General features: G+C 36.0%; 2 protein-coding genes and 1 long non-coding RNA gene across 4 annotated transcripts; 1 reads left to right on the top strand and 2 right to left on the bottom strand.

Moving 5' to 3' along the window:
• Positions 1 to 2053, bottom strand: LOC311086107 (5-beta-cholestane-3-alpha,7-alpha-diol 12-alpha-hydroxylase-like). The gene has a single exon (XM_084118825.1). It carries the CDS (start codon positions 1995 to 1997, stop codon positions 465 to 467), a length of 1533 nt encoding a protein of 510 aa, XP_083974951.1. The 5' UTR covers positions 1998 to 2053; the 3' UTR covers positions 1 to 464.
• A 5951-nt stretch (positions 2054 to 8004) lies between these two features.
• On the bottom strand, positions 8005 to 13076 carry LOC311086570 (atypical chemokine receptor 2). The gene is made up of 2 exons (XM_084119516.1): positions 12974 to 13076; positions 8005 to 11678 (listed from the first exon to the last, which is right to left on the bottom strand). Exon 2 carries the CDS (start codon positions 11530 to 11532, stop codon positions 10441 to 10443), a length of 1092 nt encoding a protein of 363 aa, XP_083975642.1. The 5' UTR covers positions 11533 to 11678; positions 12974 to 13076; the 3' UTR covers positions 8005 to 10440.
• A 186-nt stretch (positions 13077 to 13262) lies between these two features.
• LOC311086571 lies at positions 13263 to 26030 on the top strand. Of its 2 annotated transcripts, XR_014607091.1 has the most exons (4): positions 13263 to 13401; positions 23999 to 24143; positions 24487 to 24968; positions 25149 to 26030. It is a non-coding gene; the product is annotated as an uncharacterized lncRNA (long non-coding RNA). The 2 variants fall into 2 exon arrangements; XR_014607092.1 differs by having other exon boundaries at positions 24487 to 26030.
• The last annotated feature ends 287 nt before the right edge of the window (positions 26031 to 26317 follow it).

The raw sequence follows: 26317 nt of genomic DNA, 5'->3' as shown, positions 1-26317 counted from the left end.
AGCTTAATGTCTTTATTTTATATATGATATACACCTCATATATATATATATATATATATATATATATATATATATATATATATATCTTGTTTTTCTCACAAATAGCACATGGGCAATCATCACAATATGTTGATTTTTATTTTATTTTTAAGTAGATGATTATACACAAAAATATCTTGTTCCTGTGTATGTTGTATGACATTTGTTCTTGCATATATACAATCTTTGTGTAACACAGAGTAAATGCAAGCACATGGGACTGTTGAGACTTTCAGGCTGTGAGATATATCAAAAGCAACACCTCAGGTATTTAGGACTGTAATTAACCTTTTCCAGCAATCTCACCATATAAATACAGTGGAAATGTCGGTTTTAAAGTCAGCTTTCATAAAGGAATACTGTCTGATAATAAGTATTGTTGAAGCTTCAGTGTATTAAATCATAGAATAATAATTAGAATTTTTTTAAAATCGAAGTCTGTATCTAAACTGGATGTCTTTCGTTGGTTGCATGGAGCCAAAGCCCCATCGTCTGATATCAACGCCTGGAATCTCTTCATTTGGATTTTTCAGCTCCAAGTCAAAGTAGGACAACATGAGAAAGACAAACTGCTTCAGCTCATTTGTGGCGAAGAATCTTCCTGGACACATAGTGGTTCCTGCTCCCCAAGGCATGTTGTAAAACTTGAGTTTCTTTCCACCCTTGTAGAAATCTGTCTTTTTGCTTCCATCTGGTGTGAGAAAACGGTCATACTTGAAGGTGAAGGGATCTGGGTAAACTTCTGGGTCTACCTGAACAGCTGTGTAGGGGAAAATCGCCACTCTGTCACCCTCACGGATCTTGTACTCTTGTCCGTTGGCCATGTTGATGGTCATATCCTGCATGACAGCTCTTGTAAGGACAGGGGCAGCTGTGAGACGGAGGGTCTCCTCCACTGCACTGTCTAGAATGGGAGTTTTGAGGAGCATATCCCTAGTCAGGTCAATTAGTGGCCCACCTTGTTTTACTTCCTGCCCTGTTTCTCTGAGAACCCGCTCAACTTCATTCTTAATGCTGTTCATAGCCTCAGGGTGTTTCATCAGATACAACAGTAGCCAGAATGCTGCAGGACCTGTGTTTCCCTGAGATGCCCACAGAAGCAGAAACATGTATCGATCCTGCATGAACTCTTGCATGCCCTGGTCAGCTCTCACCTGTTGCTGTTCATGTACCCATCCGCTGATGTTGTCTCTAGATCTCATCTTCTGCACTGAAAGTGTGTTCCAGAACAGCCTTTTCAAACGCTCTGACTCCATCTTCTCACTGGGTCCCAGGACACCATAAGCCAGGTTCGGGAATAACTGGTCATATTTTCTGAATTCCCAGAAAAGTTCATTCGAATGCTCCCGGTCAATTTCCTTAGCTTTTTCCAAAGTCCCTGTACTTTTGTGTGACTCATTACCAAACAGCGCAAGATAGCCAGCGCGAAAGACAATGTTGTAGCTGTAAGCAAATAGTCCAGTTTCTTGCCATGGCTTGTCATTCCCAGATCCAATGCTGTGGAGCATCAAATTCTGAAGATTGCACATCATAGCCTGAGTCATGACAACCAGACCATCTCCCATGAGGTGCTTGGTACTTGATGCCTGGAGAAACTTGTGTTCATTTTCCAAGGAATGATAGCCAAATACTCTTGCAACTAGTAGTTCTGCAAATTTAGTAAAGTCCAGCTTTGTTCTTGACTCTTTCACCACTGAGCCAAAAGAAAGTGGATCTGTAATGAAAGTGAAATAAAAGCCTCCCAGCTGCACTGTAAAAATATCTCCATGTTTTTCTTTCATTCGCTGCAGGAATTTGGCTGTGTCCTTCCTGAATTCCAGAACATGACCAAGCCAGGGAATAGGTCCCTTATCCAGAGGGGGTTCTCCAGGTCGCCTGCGGCGAAAAGACCCCAAAAGGTAGAGGGCCCCTATGACAGAGATAAAAAGTGCAAGCAGGATTTGAAAAAGGCTGCCCATGTTCCTCTTTTGGCGTTCTCGTAGCTGCACTATGCTCTCTTTTTAATTCCTCTTTCCTGGCAGCTGTGTGTAGGCCCCACCTCCTGCAGTTATTCCAAATCACGTGACTTCTTGTGAATTTCTGTAGTGCAGGGAATGATTGTTTTTGTGTATGCAGTGTTATCCTTTTTATTTTTTTTGTGCTATATTTTAAAACATAAGTTGGACACTATTCAGATCATTTATGCGATCAGTTTATCAACATTTTGCTTAGATTTCACTTAAACAATTTAACATTTTGGATGAATCACATTATTAAATTGCCATAATGTATAAGATCAGGGCTTCCCTAAATGAAAAAAAAAAATAATAATTCCCAACCAAGGTGATATCATTTGATATCTGTCACTTGTTACATGTCCAGATGTACTAAATTTATCATTTATAAATCTAATAATTTATTTTCTGAAATGAATGTTATATAGTAACAAATAGTAGGCCTATGTGAAAAGAAAGCTGGGGTTTGATTTTAAATATCAAATTGTAAGTACAAAACATTAATAAATCTATTAACTAATAATAATTCAATAGTTTAATACTAATCATTCACACACTATGGCTAGGAGGAGGCAAATAATAGTTTATGAGGGATTCAGATTAGCCTATAGTCAAATGTCTTCTACGTCACAGTCTGCAGATATATGTCATGATGTAGAAGGGAAAGGATCAAGGCTGTTCTTATCACTGAGATAAGATATATTTTGTTGCAGTAGTTAGATATAACCTTGATGTTGCAATAAAGGTTACCTTGATTCATTGCCTGTTGCTAAATGTCTGCTAAATACCTGCATTTACTTTACTTTACAGAGCACTGAAGAATAACAGACATATTAATCAGTACAGTTTAGTGAAATGTATATGGTCCAATTTCCTTAAATATTGATATTATTAATTGTATTTTGTAAATGCTGAGTTTAGTTAACCATTGAAGATAAAATATTAGCATGTAATTTTAGATCTTCCTGAACATCAGTAATGTCAACTATTCAGAACGACCTAACTTAAATTTTTTAATGTTATTTATTTATTTGTTTGTTTGCAATATATTCATGTTTAGTCAGAGGCTTTTATCCAAATCGTATTTGAGGAACACAACAAGCACAACGAGCAATTTATCAAGAGCCAACCATACTTAAAATACTAAAATGGCAGTTTTAAGAGTACAAAGTGATGTTCCTTATTTGTAAATTGCTCTGGGGAAAAAAACCTCTGGAAAATGACTAAATGTAAATGTAATACAAATAAAACAGTGTAATAATTTATGGGAGAGTTCGTTTTGGATAATCCACATTATTGATTTTCAGGAAGATCTTGCTGCTCATCATTTAAATAGTTGGTCAGTGTTTGCTGTAGCAGTTTGCAGTGCTCTGTCAGAGTTCATTTGAAACCCTCCACCTTCCCGAGCTCCACCTAGATCTGCTACAGGCAGTTTCATATATGCTATCTGTGCAGCAGCAGTATGTCTTACATGCTCACAGCAGTGTGTCTGTATGTATTGGCACTGGCGGTAGCAAGTCTCTGTACTTGCTCTGCAGCAGCAGCAGTGTGGGGCAGTGATACATACAGTATGGAAGAATCTCTGCGGTAGGTCCTTCCTGAAAAGGGACGGGACCACTACAGACGCAGAGAGGGGGCAGAGCAAAATCTGTCATGGGAAAGACACAGGTTTACTGACAGGGAAACCACACCATGGGAGAATACACAAATGGGATTACCGGAGGGTACTATGGGGCATCTAGCCCAGTACAGGGGCTGACCAGCCAGGCATGCATCTCAAGTACTGGGCCAGGCTTCAGACGCCTCTTGCACTTCAGACTTCCAAAGAATACCTGGAGGAAACCCCTGGTGGAGTGAGCCCTTACTCCGCAGGGGCACGGCACGCCTTGGGATCGGTGCGCCAATGCGATGGGATCCGTTATCCAGTGGGCCAACCTCTGCTTGGAGACAGCCTTTCCCTTCTGCTGACCTCCAAAGCAGACAAAGAGCTGCTCAGAGCTTCTGAAGCTCCACGTAATGCATAAGGCACGAAAGGGACACAGCAATGCAATGCACCACCTGGTCCCAGAAGGGAGTGGTGGGAACTTTGGGAACGTATCTGGGCCGGGGTCTCAGGATCACGCGAGAGTGGATTGACCCGAATTCTAGGCACGTTTCGCTGACCGAAAATACCTGCAGGTCCGTTTAATGTTCCCATAGTGTCAACACCATGACACAGCATCGAGTTCCCTCACAAGGGAACATTTTAGGGTTATGTATATGGGCCATTCTACAGAATTGGTGCAAACTGCTGTCCCTCATCCAAAAAACACATTTGAAAAGCATTTAATTATTAAAATCTTAGATGTTTACTAAGATCCTTCAATTATCTATTGAAACCCACAATAATATTTAAGATATCAGTAAGCTTTATATATATAAAATCATCATTTATGGGCTACTTTCAATTAGGTGGTGGCTGTCCCAAACCCTAACCCCTAAATTTCAACTTGTGAAAATGATATTGAAAAATCTTTTGCAAATTTTTCCATTCTTGTTTTAAAAAAAATATATATATTTTTTTTTAAACGAAGTTTTAAAAAAATATTTATTTTATATTTTATTTTTAAATCATGAAACTTTATCTAAAAAAAACGTGTCCTGCATTTTCATGTCACTACCAAAACAGTGAATGTTGTAGTCCATTGGCTGAGACTGATTTTAACCACAACCCTACATTTTTGATCAGGAAATATTCCTGTGTCCCTCTCTCTCATGTGCTATATTGTGAGTAGATTGATCCCATCATTTTGAGGTAAATGTGTTCTAAAGTCTAAAAATCTGTGTGTAACTTTAAGGAATGTCACTACCAAACTCATTTTTTCTGCTATTGAGAAAACTTTTTTGGATGTCCATAAAATGTAGTTGTTATATGTGTTCAACTGTTCTGACCAGTGATTGCTAACCATGTGCTGATTAGCATCTTCGAGCTAGGCTCAAAAGTATCTAAAATTGTCACTACCAAAACAGTCACAACCGAAACATGTCTTGAAGTTTCGGTTGTGACATTATTGTTTTGGTAGTGACAAAAGGGAACACATAATCCTTTATTTGGAGGAATAAACTACATTTTAGTACAGTTATGTAAATAATTACTACTGTAGTATGTTTTAGTAGTGTTTTAGTATGCAAGATTCTGTTAAAATTCTGTAATATGATGAGGTTACAATTACTTAAAGGGTTAGTTCACCCAAAAATGAAAATTCTGTCAGTAATTACTCTCCCTCATGTTGTTCCAACCCCGTAAGACCTTCGTTCATCTTCGGAACACAAATTAAGATATTTTTGATTAAATCTGAGAGCTGGATCACTTCTCCATAGGCCTCTAAGACATTATAACTTGCTGGCCCAGAAAATGTATTAAAGACATTGTTAATATAGTCCAAGAGACTACAGTGGTTCTGGAGATTTATCTGAATGAGGAAAATTATTCTGAAATTAATGTTTTATGTAAACACACACACACACAGTTCAGTGGTTCTGGAGATTTATCTTTATCTGAGATTTAGACTCATAAACAAAATGTTGAAAATGTGAAAATAAAACAGTCTACATTGTAAGTTGTTTTTTTCATTAAAAAATCATACCTCTTCTCACTTGCACCTCAAGACCCAAAGTATAGAATAGCTCTAGGTGTTCTTATAAGATATTTACTGTCAGATGTGTGTCTGCTATATGTACTGACTGCATATGTGCATCATAGTTAGTTATTTATATTAACATAAAATGTGGACAGTCTGATTCAGCCATGGCAAACTAAGTATTGTGGTCACTACCAAAACCTTACTGTCACTACCAAAAATGTGCAGTCACTACCGTAACATGGGATCCTTAACTTTGAAATCAGTACGATAAACTTTATGCCTTCTACAAAGAAAGATTGGGTTTAAAATACAACAAATCTCATTAATTACACATAAAATATTATTAAAATTATAATCTTTATTGATTTAACCTGTAAAAATATTTGTTTTAAATAGAAAAAATATATATTTATAAGGTAGATGTAAACAAAATCTTAATAGGTCATTATAAGCCTTCTTAATAAATTATTTAATATTGTGTTTCGGTAGTGACAAATTTGGGGAGAAGGAAAATATTCCAGCATTTTCTGAAAATACAATATGAGAATTAACTGCACAATTACTAGAAAAGCGTACCTTGGATATTATACAATTTGCATACATGCAAAATTTGTGGGAAAAAACAGGATGACAAGATGTTTCCAACTCTGACTTTGCACCAATTCTGTAGAATGGCCCATATAACCCGGTTCCCTGAGAAGGGAATGACAGGCTGCATCACAATGCCATTCTTCAGGCAGGCCTGCTCGTCTTCCTTAAATCAAAGTTGATGGTGTTTATTGTCAGCAACCTTTTATAGTCATGCCAGTGACACCATATGACTGCCGTGGTCAAAAGCACTGGCCTGATTTCTCATTTGCCTTAGACACCGGCACACACTGGAAGCATTCTCAGGTAACCAGGTTACATTATGTAACCCTAAGATGTGTGATGACCAGTGACCATTATGTAAAATACAAAGTTGTTATGAAAATAAATTATTTAATCTTGATCTAAATCCATCTATTTTCTTTGTAGGATCATATGGTGGAGCTTATGGTGGAGCCCTGCATCTCAGACCGAAGTCAGGGAAACACCCAGACCGGAGCACCCAGATGAACAGAGATACTGACCAAATGGGTGGTGGTCCCCCTCAGTGGAAATCATTAGCCCCTTTTACACATTAAACCCGGTAAATTACTGTAAAATTACCAGATTTTGACTTTTCCAGTAAATACACAAATTTTCTGTTCACACAAGCAATGGTATTTTGTCTTTTTACTGGTGAGACACTATTCACACATCAGTACCAGGACAAAGGCCCCATCCACACTACTGCGTTTTCATTTAGAAACGGAGACCTTTTGCTACGTTTGCACCTCCCGTCCAGACTAAAACGGCAAAAACGAAGACCTAAAACGGAGAAGTTTAGAAATGCTGCCGACCCCGTTTTGCGTTTTGAATCTCCGGAGGGCGTTTTGGTGAAGACGGGTCAAAACGGAGGACTTTAGAAACGATGACGCAGAGGCTCACGCTCGGCTCTATGATTGGGTGTCATCAGTCATGGAGTATACACAGGTAATATTCAGTACCAGTAAACTCCACCCGCTGAAACAGTTTCTTACAGTAAGGCGCGGCTCGCGCGGTAAACACGTGCATGCTAGAAACAGAACCGACGCCTATTTTGTTGGAAGCGTGTTGGAAGCGTTTCCAGGCAAAATAGAATAGGAAAAGCTGTTTTGACACAAATACATATTAATAAATGACATTTTGATTCTTACAGTCTATGTTTGAAAGTCTCTAGGTTTACACCGGCACGCGCATGCCCAGTGTTGGTGAATGGTCACGTGATCCGCGTTTTCAGTCGTTTTAATGTGGACGGAGATCAATTCTAATACGCAGCTAAAACGCTGGTGTGGACGGAGATCGTATTTGTTTTAATTCTCTGTTTCTAAACTAAAACGCAGTAGTGTGGATGGGGCCAAAGGGGTGTGTGACGAGGGTGTTGTGAGTAATTTTTTTAAACCTAAACATTTGCTAAAAGGAATTTACAATTATAAAAATTTTACCTCCTCAAAAATACACTATTCGGATACTGTACATCTAGGCTAGAAATACTCTTTCTGACTTAACCATTCAGCTTGATAAAGGCCCTAGTGATTGCCTCCATAAGTTTGAGAGCAACAATTTAAATAGGCCTTGAACTTTGTATTATAGATATAGGGTTTTTTTGTTTGTTTTTTTGCCATGAGAGACATGACTTTTAAACAGCAAACAAGTAATTAATTTGACCTTCCATTGTAATTTCTGGAGAAAAAGAAATAAAAAAGATAGAATATAAAATGGTGTTTTATTTGTAAGTAAAAAAATAATAATCCTGGTAAAGACTGTACAAATCTGTAAAATATATAACAAAATACCAGTGTGTTGCATTATATAACTATCCAACAATCCAAACTTAAACTGAAGTTCTAGAAGATAAAAGAAAACAAAAGAATAATTGAGCTTTGTTTAATTATGCTTCTAGCAGAGTAATTTTTAATCCAAACTGTGAAAGGTCAAGGCTACCGTTATCTTTATGATAAGAATGTTGGGGAAAGGCCACTTGTTGAACTGATTCAGCATATCTCAAAATCTGTTGAAAACATTGTATTTTACATTGTCAATATTAATGTTTTGCAGAAAAAACTTGATTACATAAGCATTTTAGCTTGACAACAAAATGCTGATAGTGTTTTCCCCCCACCTCACAGGGTTTAATCTTAAAGACACACACACACACACACACACATTATTTTGACTTTGGTTTTATTTTTGCTGAATCAGCCATTGCTTGTGGAAAGAAACTCAACTAACTTCAACAACAAATGTTGTCATTAAAAAATATATATATAAAACCAAGCTAATATAAACATATAAACTGCAAAAAATATGTGTTTATATATAATTATATGCGAAAATAAACCATAGTGAGTAGTGGAGTGGAATCTGTGTTGGTATAATTATTAACCCTCTGATGGTCTTCGGGGTCTTTTTGACCCGCAAATGACTTTTGCTCAAATTAAAAAAAATGTTCCCTTTGTCCAAATGGTATGAAACCTTCTACAGCTCTCAACACTTTCTAGATCTACAAAAAAAAATTTAAATTGGAATGATATCTGTTTTTATGTTAGCGTGACAAAATTTGTGACACTCGTGGTCAGAGACCCCACAATCAAAATAGACAAAATTCATCATCAAAATCAAAAACAACGCAGAATACATCGACAGAAATGACAGAAATAAAGTGGCACACTTCCACCAATTCAAAAAGCATCCACAATGCTAAATTATTTTGCTCACAACACACGTACACACACACACACACATATAGAGGAATACATTTTTGAGACTATAAAAACTGTTCTCTTATCATTTGTCAAATAAAATCATCCAAAATGCAGTACCACCACAAAAATAAATTGGTGACACTGACACATTGAAAATGTGCACACTCACACACACACACACAGGAACATTTGTAAGGCTATAATTTGTCAAATAAAATCATCCAAAATGCAGTACCACCACAAAAATAAATTGGTGACACTGACACATTGAAAATGTGCACACTCACACACACACACACACACACACACACACAATGAACATTTGTAAGGCTATAATTTGTCAAATAAAATAATCCAAAATGCAGTACCACCACAAAAATAAATTGGTGACACTGACACATTGAAAATGTGCACACTCACACACACACAGGAACATTTGTAAGGCTATAATTTGTCAAATAAAATCATCCAAAATGCAGTACCACCACAAAAATAAATTGGTGACACTGACACATTGAAAATGTGCACACACACACACACACACATGCACACACACACAGGACATTTGTAGGGCTATAATTTGCCAAATAAAATCATCCAAAATTCAGAACCACTACAAATATAAAGTGGTGACACTGGCACATCGACAATGTGTACTCACACACTCTCTCTCTCTTTCTCTCTCAGACACACACACACACACACGCACACACACACACACACACACACACACAGGAATACATTTGTGAGGCTATAAAACAACTGCTGTCTTATAATCTGTCAAAAAAAATCTAATCATTGAATTTGAACCTTGATTCTAATCATAATGTAACATTATTGAAAAACTGGGGGGGGGGGGGGTTTCAGTACAAAAAAATGCTAAACTTTGACAAAAATATTTTATTTTTGTTATAATTGTGATTTTATAATATTTAGATATGAATCCAACTGAATCCAACTTGTGAAAAGATATCTTTCAGGTAGTCAAATAGCATATAGTGGAGCTCTATAGCCATCTAGTGGTTAAAGTGTTTTTTGTTTTTTTTTAAACTGCATTTTCCAAAAAATGGGCATAAATGTTACATTAAACCATTTAAAATGATCCATGTTATCCCCATGAATGAAAGTTAGAAATCTGGGTCTTTTATAAAGTGAATTTTACATCAAATGCTGTTTTTTTGTAAAAAGCTTATTTAAATAAATATTTATTTATTTATTTATTTATAGAAATTTAAAAGATATCATAAATTCTCCAAAAACTGCACAAATGTTGAGTAAAAACATTAACAAACAGAATAAAATTACATTTGTAAAAAAAAAAAAACTATTATCTTGTTACAAAATTAAATGTTATTGTCTGGGGTCTCTGGAGACCCCAAAAAATATGAGTGTAGACATAAATAAAGACCATCAGAGGTCTTTATTTCAACTGAGATACACACAGTAATCTTTTTTCTTTTTTTTTTTTACAAGCTTTTACATTGGCTCTGGTAGTAAGTTATTAGGTCGTTCAGCACAAAAGCTCAGGTCATGGGTCTGATATTGCTGAACTGACCGTAGCTCTATAGCAACATCCTGACAGGACATGTTTGATGAACTGTTGCTTTCCTCAAGCAGATACTCCCTTGGACTTTTGGAAGCATTTCTCAATCGTTTCCAGACTTTTTTGTTTAAAAATATATACAAAAGAGGATTTATGAAAACATGCATGAAAGCAATACATTCTGTAACCTGAATAGCAAAGTCCAAGTGTATGTTAGTGGAACATGTATAAAAAATGTGAAGGTCTTGCAAAGCATGCAAGAAAATTACAACACTGTAGGGGAACCAGAGGAGAAAAAACATGACAGTGAATCCAATTTCATATTTAAACATCTGGAATGTGTTCCTTACCACAGAAACACATGGTAGTCTGATGGAACAAAATAGGAGCACTAAAAATGGTATGATAAACCCAAGTATGTTCATCTGAAATCTAACATAGATTTTCCAGCCAACTTTATTGTGGAAGTTGAAAGTGCAAATGTTCAGTTCATGGACCTTTTGAGTCTCAACAAAGCTGACATGGACAGCAGCAGCCAAAACTGATAAAAGCCACACCAACATGCACATAATAGTATTCCTCTTTGGACTGTTGAAGATCCTGATGTTAGAAACAACACATACAATGTCCATCAATTTTTGCAAGCTCTGACTAGCAACAAAGAGATTGCTGCTATACAAACTGACCATGTAAACCAATGTGATTGCCTTACAGCTTTGATCACCAAAGATCCATTCACTGCTGGCATACACTGCCCAGAATGGAAGGCTCAGTGTAAAAATAAAATCCGATATGACCATGTGCAGAGGCAACACCTTCCTCAGAGTTTTGTATTTGATGAACAATATTAGGAGGGTTAAATTAGCAATAATGCTCAGCGCACAGGTAATGGAGTAGAATATAGGTAGAAACACACTGCTGAATTCCTTCAGATGTGTCTTCTTGCAGAGTCCATATTCTTCAAGTCCTTCTGCATTATAATAGTCTTCATAATTGCTGTTGTCCTCTGAGTTTAAAACATCCATGGTTTGAAATCAGCTGTAAGTCTTTGTTGCAAATTTTTGTTATTGATAGAAAATCCCTTTAACTTAAGAGTACTTTCACATAAGTATGGCTCTCAGGATACTTGCCCATAAATGTTTTCCATTTCATTCTTCAGGAAAATCCCAGTCTGTTGGAAATACAGAACAAACAGCCGTAAGCATGGAAAATATTAGCATGGAGTGCACATCCTGGAATGCTAATACTAACACAATAGCTCTGAGAAGTAGTTTGCAGTTCTAAAGCACTTTTTTAGAGCAGTCTATATCAACAATAAGAGAGGAAACTTGCTTCGCTGAGCATTGGGAGGAGCAGGAAATGGGCATATCACTGACAAACACACATAAAATGCAATAGTAATTTTGTTTTTCTGGTTTGTCTTACCCTGATGAAAAAAAAAATTGTATTCTTAAGCACAATTTGTCCTTTAGTATAACTAAATGTATTTGTGGCCCACTATAAATTGGTATACTTAACGTCTGTTAAATTGGAACAACTAATTTTGTACTAAATGCATTTACATTTTACATTTAACATTTGCATTACATTTATATTTGTACAAATGCATTTATTCAACTAAAGTTGTATTTAATATACTTTTCAATTACACTGCAAGAGTGTTGAACGTACATTAATATTATGCTGAAAACAATATTTTAGTGCTTTTAAAACACATTGCATTCCAAGTAAATTTGAAGTTTGATAATGGCATTATTATTTTGTGCTTCAAATACAATAAAGTAATCTTTATAAATAATGGCACAGCTTAAGAATTTGCCTTCTACTGGCATTTTACAGGCACACCCAGTATACCAGTAACTCGCATATCCAGAGAACATCAGTGAAACTGTAATATCTTCCATATAAATCATACTACTACATGAATTGAGTTGAAGTTAATACTTTACTTTCTGTTTGCAACAGTAACAGACATAACACTCCATGCCTCCTGCATGGCACATCTTCTTCAACTAACTTTTCCAAGATAGAACACAACAACTTTGATACACAAATTACACTTAGTGGTTACTCCAGGATACTACAGAAACAATGAGAACATATTGAATGTAGGAACTACCACGTACTAGAACGGGTCGCTGCCACACAAACGCACTCGTTTTGACAGTTGCGCCACAACGGAGATATGCATTACACAAAACTGGGGTTACTTTGTGTTCTTTCTATACTGTTACAAGTATTAATATAAGCAAATAGATTTTTCCATTAATGACAGCACAAATTATATGGATTTAAAGACTGCAAATCGCCGAGAAAAGTCTCAATAGAGGCGCAATAAGTGGTGCGTGAAAATAAACGCGAAACTGTATAGAACAAGAAAGCGCATTAAATTTATAGCTGCAGAAGAAATAAAGCCAGCAGACACAACATTAAATATCATTAGCAGAATGTTTTGCTTCATTTTACCTGGCTTGATCTTTCATTAAAGCTGCAGGAAGCAACTGCATTAACCGTCATAACATTAGATTTATTCTTGTGCACACACTAAAACACAGACACTTCCGTTCGTTGGTGGAAGAATGTGAACGTGCAGAACTGCTTGTTTTTCACTGCGTGTGGATGGAATAAAACCAACTATCTGCTGATTGGATTGTCTCTGCGCGCTTCAAATCTGTTTGACAAAATTTTGTTTGACATTTTAACTGTTTGTGTAATTTTTGAGGACTAGGATCATTTTAATAATTCGATTAATAATTCATAATATTTTGACAGCCCAATGGGCTGCAGTCCACATTTCAAAGTGCAAGTAGGCTACCAATAATGTGAAAAGTGTATTACAGTAGGAACATTGGAGGATATTAGGAATACACTAAAGTAATAAAACTTCTGATCAGGTATGTGCATTTCTTTCCCCATTTCAAACGGACTAGGCCTATGTTGTTTTCTTTATTTGTCTTTCTTTATTTACTTTTGTAACTTCTTTCTATATGTAAAGCTGCTTTGCAACCATGCACAATTTTGAAAAGTGATAGCCTATAGAAATAATTTGAATTGAATTAAACAATTGCTGCCTGATATTCAAAGTGTGGGTAAATGATTGAAAAGGATTGTCATATTTATATAAACTTACTTAATGATTAGCATATTTTTTTTTCTTTTTTGCAACTCTAAACACATTTCCTGTAAACTTTTATCTCTAGACCATACTATTTTCAAAAGGTAGAACTCAAATACAGTTCGTTGTATTGTACATTTAATCATAACAGGTCAACAGAGGATTCAACAAAACTAAGTGCGTGTCTTTAGCTGCAATGACAAATGAACATGTAAAAACCACAGTGCCACCTAGTGGCCATGAATAGTATAGCAACGCTATGGAAATTTATTTATTAAAATGTTTAAAAAAAATCAAAACATATTACTTTTGAAATGAAGGCTGAAACACATGCCCATTACATAAATATTTAAAATATATTGCAGTAGGCCTACCATGGTTATAAATAAGGTAGGCTACGTATACTTTAAACCCACTAAAAGCTGAATCATTTTACTATGTTCTTACACAAAGTAGGCTACACATAAAATATACTTTAAGTAACTGTAAAATAAGTATGTTTATGTTGCATTTTCAAAAAGATTGTGGGGTAGACTTGAAATTTAATATGTGTACCCATCTGTAATTAGAAATATATATTAGAAAATAAAAAAGGCAATAAGGTTGTCAAGCTTGAACAAATATAAATACCAATCTATGAACGCTACCCTAGTTGGCTGGTCAGCTCAAGACAAAGTAATTGTATGGTCATACTCATACTCATACCATGGAGTTTTTCAAACTTTTCAAAGTTCATTTACTTCATTACAATGAAGCCAAATTGTTGAGGAAAAAGGGGGGAAATCACAACTTCATACTATTGTAAATAAAAAGAATGTGAATGTAATGTTGTACATGTTATGAGAAATAATTTTTTTCTGCCAGTACATTGGACAAAGATTTCATAGTTGTTATAAGACAAATGTCACTACAAAAAAGACACAAAATAATGAGGTTCCAAAAGACACACGCTCTTGAAGAAGCTATAGTAAAAATACAGATATAACACTGAATTTTCTATTTAATGTAATAGTTCATCAAAAATAAAAATTCTAAATTCTGTCATCACTCACCCTCAAGTTGTTCCAAACCATTTAAGACTTTCCTTCATTTTCAAAACAAACACTGAGATTTGCAGTGAGTCACTTTACTCAACTAACTACTTACATCAGTTGAATATGTAAACACAACAGTGCCATCTAGTGGAAATGAATAGTATAGCAATACAATGGAAAGAAAACACAACATCTTCCCCTTTTCAGAAAGAATACAGCTGTTTGTATATCACAACAGAAATAAACAAGTCAAGAATGAATGAATGAATGAAACCTTTATTGCCCCGAGGGGAATTTGTTTTGCACTCAAGGGAGCCACATTGAACATTAACACAGATAACATAGAGAATACAGTAAACAAAACAAACAACAACAACAACACAGCAATGGTGGTAACATACAATCATCAATCCAATCACTAAAATGAATCAATAAATAATTAAATAAATAATCAATAATACACATTTAAAAATGTCTATGTGCCTGTGTCTGATCTGTTCAGTAACTGAATGCTCCTCGGCACAAATGATGTAATGGCACGTTTGGTTTTTGTTAGGGGCATTTGAAATCTACGTCCAGAGGGGAGGGGGGAAAACTCTGAGAAAAGTGTGTGGGATGGATCATCCAGTATCCTCAGAGCCAAATTGAGGGTATACTGATCTGTGAGATTGGAGATGCTTTTAATATCCGATCCAGTAATTTTCCTGCCCATTTTAGTCACCTTGTCCAGCATATTTCTGTTCTGGACAGAAAATCGATCACCATTTCTTTTGTTTTTGAAATATTTAAAATTAATGAATTTTGATTGCACCATTCATGGAAGTGGTCAACCTCAGTCCTGTAGTCCTTTTCATTATCTGTTAAAAAACCGACTAGGGCAGCATCATCTGCAAACTTAATCAGTGAACAGTTAGAATGGTGGCTGACACAATCATTGGTATATAAAATAAATAACAATGGTGATAAAACGCATCCTTGTGGCACTCCCGTGTTTGTCATGATGGTTCTAGACTGGCTGTGACCCGCCCTCACATACTGTTGTCTGCCTGTTAAAAAGTCCTGAATCCACTTTAGAATAACAAGTATTATGAAACAATGAAATACATTTTTTTTTTTTTTTTTTTTTACTTTTCGTGTCTTATTCATTCAATTATTAACACAGCTATCTCAAGGTCTTCATATTCCTTACAATATCTAAAACATAGTCCTTAGTCCAGACAGGTTTTTGTCTAACTCTAACAGACCTATTCAACGGACTTAGTGTTGTTCCATTTTGTACCTGAGTAGGAGTAACACTTGCACTAGATTTCGACATTTCAGCAAGACGTGAGGCATTCCACACCTACCATCATCAGGAATCTTCACCTTTCTTCTGTACAACAGCTTTTGGTTGTGTGAACTTCCGATCACCCTTCTTTATCATCCAAGGTTTCTTAACTTGAACTAGATCACCAGGTTGGATTCTTGAAGGCTTTGCATTTCTTCTAGCATCCGTGTAGTGTTTAACTTTGTCTTGTTTTCTTTTCACGTGTTCTTGTTTCATGTTTCATAGCTGTCCTGTAGCTCAAACAGTAGAGCATTGGTGCTTGCAATGTCAATGTCATGGGTTTGAGTCCCAGGGAAAGCAATAACTGATGTGAATGTAAAAAAATGTGTACCTTGAAATGCAATGTAAGTCGCTTTGGATTAAAGCGTCTGCCAAATGTAAATGTTTCTGTCAGTTTCTTTTACAGAAAAGTACATGATTTGTAACTTGGTTCTCATACGTTGACCATAGATTAACTCAGATGGTGTAACACCTGGATTCAACCTAGATTCAAGGTTCTCCTTCAATTGAAGCAGTTTGTAGACAGTCTTTCAGGACTCTGTTGAACCTCTTGACTTCTCCATTCGCACGATAATAAACAGCAGATCTGAAATGATGTATGTCTCTCTCAGAAACTCAGCAGAGATAAACTGAGGTCCATTGTCTGAGACCAACTCCTTTGGGTTTCCTTCTCAAGCAAAAACAGTAGTCAAGAACTGTTTAACCGTAGATGTGTCAACCCTGGACACAAAAGCGACTTCCAGCCATTAGCTGAAGTAATCCACAAGTGTTATTGCATATCTGCAGTCTGATGGCGCGGTTTCGAATGGTCCGACAATATCAATGAGACCTTTTCCCATGCTTTTTTTCCCAGTTTATTCATGTGTGCTATTAGCATGGCCGGGCAAAGAATCAGCATACGAATCAGACGAGTAAACAATTTAATTAATTTAATGCTACCCATTCATACATACAGCTGTTTGTTTAGTTAAATGAATTATCATTTTTGAATGAATCGGTTGAATAAAGGATTCAATTCACTTATTAAGATGATGGCTTGCCGCCACCTACTGGCGGTTTTAGTTTCATAGTTAAAAAGTAGACTTATTTCATTTATTTCAATTATTTAATATTTCTACATTAAAATGTTACATTTAAAACATTAATCTCAACATAATTTATGCTATTATAATTTGCTGTGTATATCCATACATGCCATGTCTGAGCTGCATTAAACAGTATTTGTACATCCAAAGATGGATTTTATTGATGCTGACTTCATTTTATTGGTAATAATAGTCAAACACAGTGTCTTTGTATTTGATTGAATTTATTGATTAAATTAAAGAAATCTGAAATAAGAGGACACATATGTGACAATAAAATTAAAAATGCTGTTCATCTCTGGCTTTATTGCTCAGTGTTATTTCATGGTTTTGATCTTCTCTCAACTCTGAGAGCACACCCTGCATTTTAATGTATTATAATGATTATTTAATATTACTGCTAAACATTGACTAGGCTAGGCATGACATATTAAGGCATAGCTAGGCATATTAATTGTTCTAGGAACCTCAAAGCATATCTTATTTTTTTGGGCCCAATCATAAACTCAAGCCCAGGGGCTCCCAGACCCCTAAGTCCTTGCCCTGGCTATTAGTATACTTCTTTTAAACTAAAAATAAGAAAGTATACTTCTCAGAAATATACTTTATGTACCTCTCAGAGATATCATTAAAATTGCACTTAAGTATACTTGAATTAAACTGACAGAAAGCTCTAAGTATATTTGGCCTACTTATTTTGATCAAGGTATACTTAAAAATATAATTAAGTATTCTAAGTATACTCGGCTTGTATGTGTTTAATCTTTTGATTGAGTGCCCTATTAAATAGTTTTACAAACTGTCTTATAAGCTTACATTGTATGAAAATATCGATTTATAAAGAAAACATATGTTCCTAATTCTGAGTATCTGAATTTTTGTGTAGGCTAGTCCATTGGTAGTGTACTTAGGAATTTACTTCAAATCTACATTACTCTTTCCCAGCCACTGATTGAATTTTCAGGCTATCAGTGTTTTCACTGTTATACGGTAGGGGGCACTATTACACATCTTCTGAAAGAGTACAGAATCTCCGGTTCAAAACACAGGAGAAGAAGAAGCAGAAACAAATGTAAAATAACGTGATCATCAACATTAAACAGCATATAAATCAAAACTGCCTAATGTTATCGAATGAAATGTCAAGTCAAGTCAAATTTATTTATATTGCGCTTTTTACAATACAGATTGTTTCAAAGCAGCTTTACAGAGATAACAGGAAAATAATGCAACAAAGTTGTTTCCAGAAGAAAATAGCATCACAGTCCAGCTTAAGTAAGTTAAGTGATGTTTCATTTTTGTTTTAAAAAAGTTATTAATTTAGCTAATTTATATTTATATATAGCCGCTCTGGAGAAAACCGTGATGTCATAGTCCAGCTCAGTTCAGTTCTCATAATAATGGTGTCAATGCAGGCAGATCAATATTATTGTTGAATATTAAATTTAATGTCCCCAACTAAGCAAGCCAAAAGCCAATGGCAACAGCAACAAAGGTGAAAAAAGGCGACAGTGGCAAGGAACCAAAACTCCATCAGGTGGCAGAATGGAGAAAAAAACCTTGGAAGAAACCAGGCTCAGTCGGGGGCCAGTTCTCCTCTGGTCAGTGAACGAACAGTGTATGATTATGATTCAAGCAGCATTATAGGTCAGAAGTCAGATTGGATTGGAACATTCAGAATATTATCCAGTTCCATCTGGTTGAAGATCGGAGTCATCACACCGGTATGGAGACGAGTTTGTTGAGGATCAGTGTCAGCAAATGTCAGCACAGGACTGTGAAGCTTTCGGGGTGTTGAATAACTCGATCTACTCCATGTGTTTGGATCATTGTTCTGAATTATCTTTGTCTTTGTCTCAAGTCTTTGACTAGAAAAGCAATTTTCTCAGCTTTTTTGTTTAAAGTGTTCACTTTTAAAAATCATAAAATCATGAAAAAAATAAATAAATTCAACTTACCCACATTCAAGTATTAATAAAAAAGGATGCATGAAGATAGAATAAAATGTTTTTAATATTAGTTAAAGTGCAGTTAAAGGTATATTTCGAGTATAAAACATTCATACCTAAATAGGAACATAGTAGTATACTAAAAGTGCAAAAATAATATATAAATAGTGAACTATAAGTATGATGTTATGTTCACTTAACCCTCTGAAGGTCTTCGTTTCGGAGTCACACCCTGGGCCTTCCCGGTCAGAAGTGACCGGACACCTAAAAATGAAACTTCCTCCATCCCAGTAAAACCAATGCAATTTATTTTTGTTCTATAATATTTTTTTCTTTTTAATTTTGTATTTTGAGAGAGTTTTATTGAATTTATTAATATTTATGCTATATTTATGGTCTATTTTTGCCATTGAAAATAATAAAAAAAAATCATATATATATATATATATATATATATATGTATGTATTTTTTTTATTATTTTTTTATTTATTTTTTTATGCAGTATTTTAGTTTAATATAGAGTCTAGGCCTTCAAAAAAAATGTTTTAAGCAGATTAGCACCATCTGGTGAGAGTATGGAGAGAAAGCGTAGAACCATGGTGTAACCACTAGATGGCATCTACAGCTCTATGGAGAGGCATGTGAATTCCCCAGCTGTTTATGGACGCATTTACTTTTCTTTTTTTTTCTTCTTCTTTTTTTTTTGTGGATTTGAATATATATTTAAAAAATCTCAAAAACTATTTCTTAATCAAGTTTTAGATATATGTTTTTTAGAAATAGTGATTTAAAGTGTTAGTTTTTGCATTTTTTTGCATGATTACAGTCAAACCTAAACATTGTGTTAGAAAGAGAAGCTTGTGTTGCTAAGAAGCAAATTTTATACCCTTTTTTTTATTCAGAATTTGTAACAAAAAAATGCAATTCATTTAATTATAACACATGTAAAATAATATTGAAAAAAATATATATTGTTTTTAGTCAATTTCCCATACATTTCCAATGGGGGTCATTTTTGACCGAAGACCACAAGTGTGACTATTTTTTTACGACCACTTAGCATGCTCAGATCATGAGCTCATGATGATGTGTGTTCACATACCTAATGCCATGAAAGTCACCAAGTTTCGTAACATTCCGATGAAGCTGTGATTTTTAAAAATTCAAAACAGATTTTTTGTAATCAAAATTTATTGGTGTATGTGTATAAAAGTGTGTTTGTATGTGTGTGTGTGTGTGTGTCAGTTTTGCACTCTTGATCAGTGGTGTAGTCTAGTTTTTTGTAGTGAGTATACTCTAATATAACCCCCCCCCCCCCCCCCCCCCGCGCCGCATACTCACCCATCCCAGAGCGTCACCCCATAAGCACCACCACACTCACTAATGCATACAGTATGCATCGACATGTAATTGAGAGCATTATGAAATACTAAGTGTTATCAACATGTCAATTTATTATAAGCAACACAGGACTTTAACAGCCAATGACATTTACAGCTGGGGAGACTGGACTGATTTTCTACTGTTTAGTGTTAATCACCATCTAACTCAGTCAGTTAAGAGCTACCTTTAGCCTTAGATGTTATATGAATACGGTCCCTGAAGCACAGGTTTTATCAGTTGACAATTTTCAACCATTTTTTTTTTAAAAACATTATAGGCACAAATACAAATTTACTTTTAGAAATGGTGTTTTGGAAAATGGTCTTTTATTTTGGTGGGTTGTAGACATTTGAGTTTCTGTGTGTTTTAATAAACTATTATTATTATTATTATTATTATTATTATTATTATTATTAAGCCTGAAGTATACTCTGTGCAATAGTAATATATTTCTGTTATAATTTCTACAAGTTATACAGAACTTATTTTGACAGGTTGTCGTAAAGACATTTCAGTTTATGTGTATATGAAACGAATGAATGGCGATAGTTTTATCAAATGAAATGGTGAAATTCTCATCAAGTGACTCTCATAGCAGCTCTGCGATGAAATGCACATAGCTTACATCATGTCTCAATACAGTGAAACGCTGAAAACACCACGAGCGTGAGTCACGCGTGCTTCCGTGTGTGTGTGTGTGTGTGTGTGTAGTGGAGCACACACTGACACGTAGAACAATTGCAGTCTCTTTTAGCTTTAATATTCATAGACACTAGTCCATATCGAGATTTTATTCATTGTACAGCAGCTACTTTTGATTTATTCATTCAAAAATAGCCAAATTCCGTGACGTTCTGCTTTATATAGCACGTTCCATTTGTGACTGGATTCCGCGATTCGATCCGTCGCTTCGCAAACACAGACGGGATGAATTTATGAATGAAAGTGTGAAAGTTCTGACACAAAACGAAGTTGATACGTATCCTCACGCTTTTTTTAAGTGGGTATACGCAAATCCTTGGCCTTTTCTAGTGGGTATACGGCGTATACCTGCGTATCACGTAGACTACACCACTGCTCTTGATGTTGTAGAGTGTCACCCCTTTACTGCTGTGTACATTTTTTTAGCATTGTGGCCGATTTGTAGATTGTACACACAAAAATTCTGAGACTTTTTGTGTTTTTGTCAATTTCCCATTCATTTCCTATGGGGGGCATTTTTGACCGAAGACCACAAGTGTGACTATTTTTTTACGACCACTTAGCATGCTCGGATCATGACCTCAATTTTTTTGTGTGTTCACATACCTAATGCCATAAAAGTCACCAAGTTTCGTAAAATTCCTATGAAGCTGTGATTTTTAAAAATTCAAAACAGATTTTTTGTAATCAAAATTATTGGTGTGTATGTGTATAAAAGTGTGTTTGTATGCAGTAGCGGTTTTAGGCACGGGCGAACCGGGCAATCGCCCGGGGCGGCATTTTTGGGGGGGCGGCACCGCCGGCACGAGCAGAAAAAAAAATCTGCGCCGCGAAGCGGTTTTCTATTCATTTCACTGTGTGGGGAATTGGCAAATTTGCGCCCCCTGCAGCTGCAGGCGCCCCTGCTTGCTGAGAAGATACCGTGCACAGAAGCTGTTTGTTTGAGAAGGGGAAAGGACTCGGGAGCGGGGGCGCGGGGGCGCGGAGGCGCGGGCGCGGATGACAGTTCACCTCTGGGACTCTCCCAAATGGAACGGACAAGTGGGGGGATCCATATAGTTATCGAAGTCAGTCACACCTCGACTTTCTTCCAAATAACGCACATTTCATTCTATAAATACAGGCCTCTATATTTCCTGCACAGTTTTGTTTTTCTGAATGGTCTGAATGGCTAATAAAAATAGGTAATACAAAACGATTACTTGGTCACCACCACCAAGGTGAATTGGTTTAGTCTTCACTTCTGGTCGTCACTCGTGAGTGACAGTTATGGGGGGATCAGGGGATCTGTTGATTGTCGATGTCGAGTGCCAAATAAGAGATTGACAAGAAAGGTCAAAGCCATCAGGTGCCCAATTTAGAAACGAGCGAAAGATAAAGGTATGCAATGCAACTATGTTTTCTCTGTATGATTACGGTATCAATGTCATGAATGAAGGGGCAATATTAATTGGTGGGTATAACTCTTATTTGTTAGCCTTTTTGCTATGATTCTTGCTATGCTTAACAATAATTCGCGCGAAAGGGGTCTCGCCCAGGGTGTAATTCAGTGTAGAACCGCCACTGTTTGTATGTGTGTGTGTGTGTGTGGGTGGGTGTGTCTGTTTTGCACTCTTGATGTTGTAGAGTGTCACCCCTTTACTGCTGTGTACTTTTTTTTAGCATTGTGGCCGATTTGTAGATTGTACACAAAAAGTCACCAAGTTTCATAACATTCCGATGAAGCTGTGATTTTAAAAAATTCAAAACAGAAAATTGTTCGGTCAGAAATGACCGAGGACCGTCTGAGGGTTAAAGAAAACTTTAAGTATACTTAAAGTATACTTGCAGTATAGAACCACTAAACTAGTAGTTTACTGAGAGTACACTTCAAAGTGTGCTTTAATAAACTAAAAAAAAGTTACTCTTTTTTTTCTACGTATACTACTAGTATAACAATAGTAAACTACTAGTATACTTATAAGTTCACTTGTAGTACATATGCAGTACGTAGTTGTGCACTTAAAGTTTACTACTGTTACACTTTAATGTATACTTTTCAGGGCTCGACATTAAGCCTTTTCATGTGCCTTTAAAAAAATTGTGTTGTAAATATAATTTATTCTGAAGCAATATTCTCTTTAGTGTTCAATCAGCTTTTGTAAATTTAAATCTGTCTATTGTCACATCTGCATGTTGTTAACTAAGTTTCTTTGTGCAAGCCTCAACAGTGCAACCTTGTTACCGTCAGCTATACATTTATTATTCACTATTGATCGCAACTTACAATAAATGTAATAAAATCAGAATCATTCTCTCGTTTTAGTGATTCCCTAGATATTTTTTTTGTTATTGACGATTTAATCAGGCTACTTGTCTGGTCGGGCAAGTAAAATTCTCCTTTACTTGTTCCTTCAAAATACAATACATGCATTACCAGGAACATCCAGGTTATAAACACAGTATAGGCCATAGCAACATGCAAGGTGCCTCATAGCCCATCTGGCATAGGTTTTCTGCAAAGGTTACTACCTGTGTGGGAGAAACCATAAATGACGACAGATTCCTTGTCTGTGCTTTACAATAGACTAGAGCCTTTGAAACTGCATTGATTTGGACCTTCAAACTGTTGGTTGCCATTCTAAAGGGTAGTTTAAACGAGAATGCATGCTTTGACGATAATGCATAAACTGACGTTGCATGAAAATGTGGAGAATGTGAAAACAAAGATGCCTCTTAAATCTATAAATGTATCGATTTTTTGCATGTTGCATCAATGCATCGTTACACCACTAATAGAAAGTATGTGATGCAAAGCTAAATTGTATCAGGCCACCTAAAAACTTTTTGTTAAAGCAATGTTTTATTTTGTAATATAACTCTTAATATTAATGCATGTTTGTCCTCTCCCCACAGCTTGAAATTCACCCAGGCTCAGGAGTTTATGTACCAAAAAATGTGTTGTGGTCAGCTAGCCTTGCAAACAGCCCCACTACCATGGCACGGATGCTTCTCCTTGGAATATTTGATATTGAGACACTTCTAAAGAGCAATCTCAGAGGTATGTAATTGGTCATAGTGTGTGCAAGTGCCTGTATAATTATTATAATTTTTTGGTAATTATGTATATTGAACTTAATATCTGAAGTGTTTGGGTAAGGGGTCAAAGTAAAAAAAAAAAAAAAACTGCTCTATTATAGTAATTCTGGCATATTTACAGATATATGTACACTTATTCACATTTACATTGAAATATGCTTTATAAATAATTTGAGTTGGACTATTTACATTATCCCCATTTTATTGAAGCAGGCTGAAAAATGTAATGTATGGTTGAGTAGTTAGATAGGAGTGGGAGTTAATTCTGATTTTGTTCTAATCTCTATTATGTTGCTCTTTCTTAGGTGGCAAATCCAAAAATGCAAGCCCTGGGGAAACAAGAGAGCCACTGGACAGAATAAAAATTGATGCAATAATGAGTATGTATGTATATTACTTGGTTAATTGGGCTTGAATTGTGTTAAACCAAATGTGACAGTAAAACCATCAGAATGTATCAGTTTCATCTTGGTGTATCAGTGTGATGACACTTACACCTGGTTCTGAATAATGCCTAAATTTCAGTAACATTAAGTTTGTTATCTACCAAACAATGTATGTACTGTGTTAATTTCACGAGTTCACATGTTAATGAAATCTGATGTAATATTAAAATGCGTATTTGGCTTGCTGTCCGGGGGGAGGGCTCCGAGCTCGGAATTCAGCCCGACCCCAGAGTACTCCCCCCTATAAATGTATAGATCATAGGTATCTATGAGCAGACCCAGCCGAATGTGAGGTGATGGGGTGGTGGCGGGATGCTGAGAAATTAGTCATGAGACAGGAGGTAAGGGAAGGCTTTATTTATACTGGCTTCTTCTTGTGCTGATTGGATGATTACCTGAACATGCTCCTCCAAAACTTTGTTACATAAAACTTAATTTAGTGTTTTTTAGGTGATTATAATTTGGATGTCCTTAGATAAATGTTATAAAATTAAAATGCTTTTCTTTGTCTTTTTTTACAGATGCAGTGATCCAGAAATTTCTTGGAACCACCAGGGGCCAACTAGGGGTAGCTATTAATCAAAAGGTCACTGAGCTGCGGACATCCAGAAAGACTCAGACTTAAAAAATTAACAGGCTGTATCATAATAATAATAATAATAATAATTAATTACATTTTTATATAGCGCTTTTCTTGGCACTCAAAGCGCTTTACATAGAAGGGGGAATCTCCTCAACCACCACCAATGTGCAGCATCCACTTGGATGATGCGACGGCAGCCATATTGCGCCAGAACGCCCACCACACACCAGCTTACTGGTGGAGAGGAGACAGTGATGAAGCCAATCAGTGTATGGGGATGATTAGGAGGCCATGATGGACAGAGGCCACTGGGCAAATTTGGCCAGGATGCCGGGGTTACACCCCTACTCTTTTGAAAGACATCCTGGGATTTTTAATGACCACAGAGAGTCGGGACCTCGGTTTAACGTCTCATCCGAAGGACGGTGCTCTTTGACAGTATAATGTCCCCGTCACTATACTGGGGCATTAGGACCCACACAGACCACAGGGTGAGCACCCCCTGCTGGCCTCACTAACACCTCTTCCAGCAGCAACCTGGTTTTTCTCAGGAGGTCTCCCATCCAGGTACTAACCAGGCTCAGCCCTGCTTAGCTTCAGTGGGCAACCAGTCTTGGGCTACAGGGTGACATGGCTGCTGGGTCATATATCTGTTGGTGGATTTTCCTGTTCTTGGCTTGTTTTATTTTTTGTTGTAATACTGTATTTGTATAATATAGTTGTGTGTTGAGTGTTCAGTAGTTTTTTAATTATGCGCAGCTAAACAATTTTTCTATTTAAATTAAAACTGTTTTAATAAAATTGTAATGTTTTAACTGTTTTACTGTATTACTTCTTTTTTGCTAACTGCACCGTTTAACATTTAAGGCTTAGGCATGTCATGTTCACTGCATTGCAAGTGTGTAAGTACACGTCCATAACCTATATTTAAAAATATGTACGAAATTAATGAAAGCATGTTTTTTACATTTGTTTAGTTTACATCATACATTAATTCAAAATATTTTGCAATTAATATACATAATATAAGAACATAACATATATTCAAAATATATGGGCACACGTTTTTATATGTGCCGTTTATATATTCCATATACATTTATCAAA

Source organism: Abramis brama, assembly GCF_963993115.1.
Source record: "Abramis brama genome assembly, chromosome: 7".
NCBI lineage: Eukaryota > Metazoa > Chordata > Actinopteri > Cypriniformes > Leuciscidae > Abramis > Abramis brama.
The sequence above is the reverse complement of the archived record's forward strand: the minus strand, read 5'-3'. Positions and strand labels throughout refer to the sequence as shown.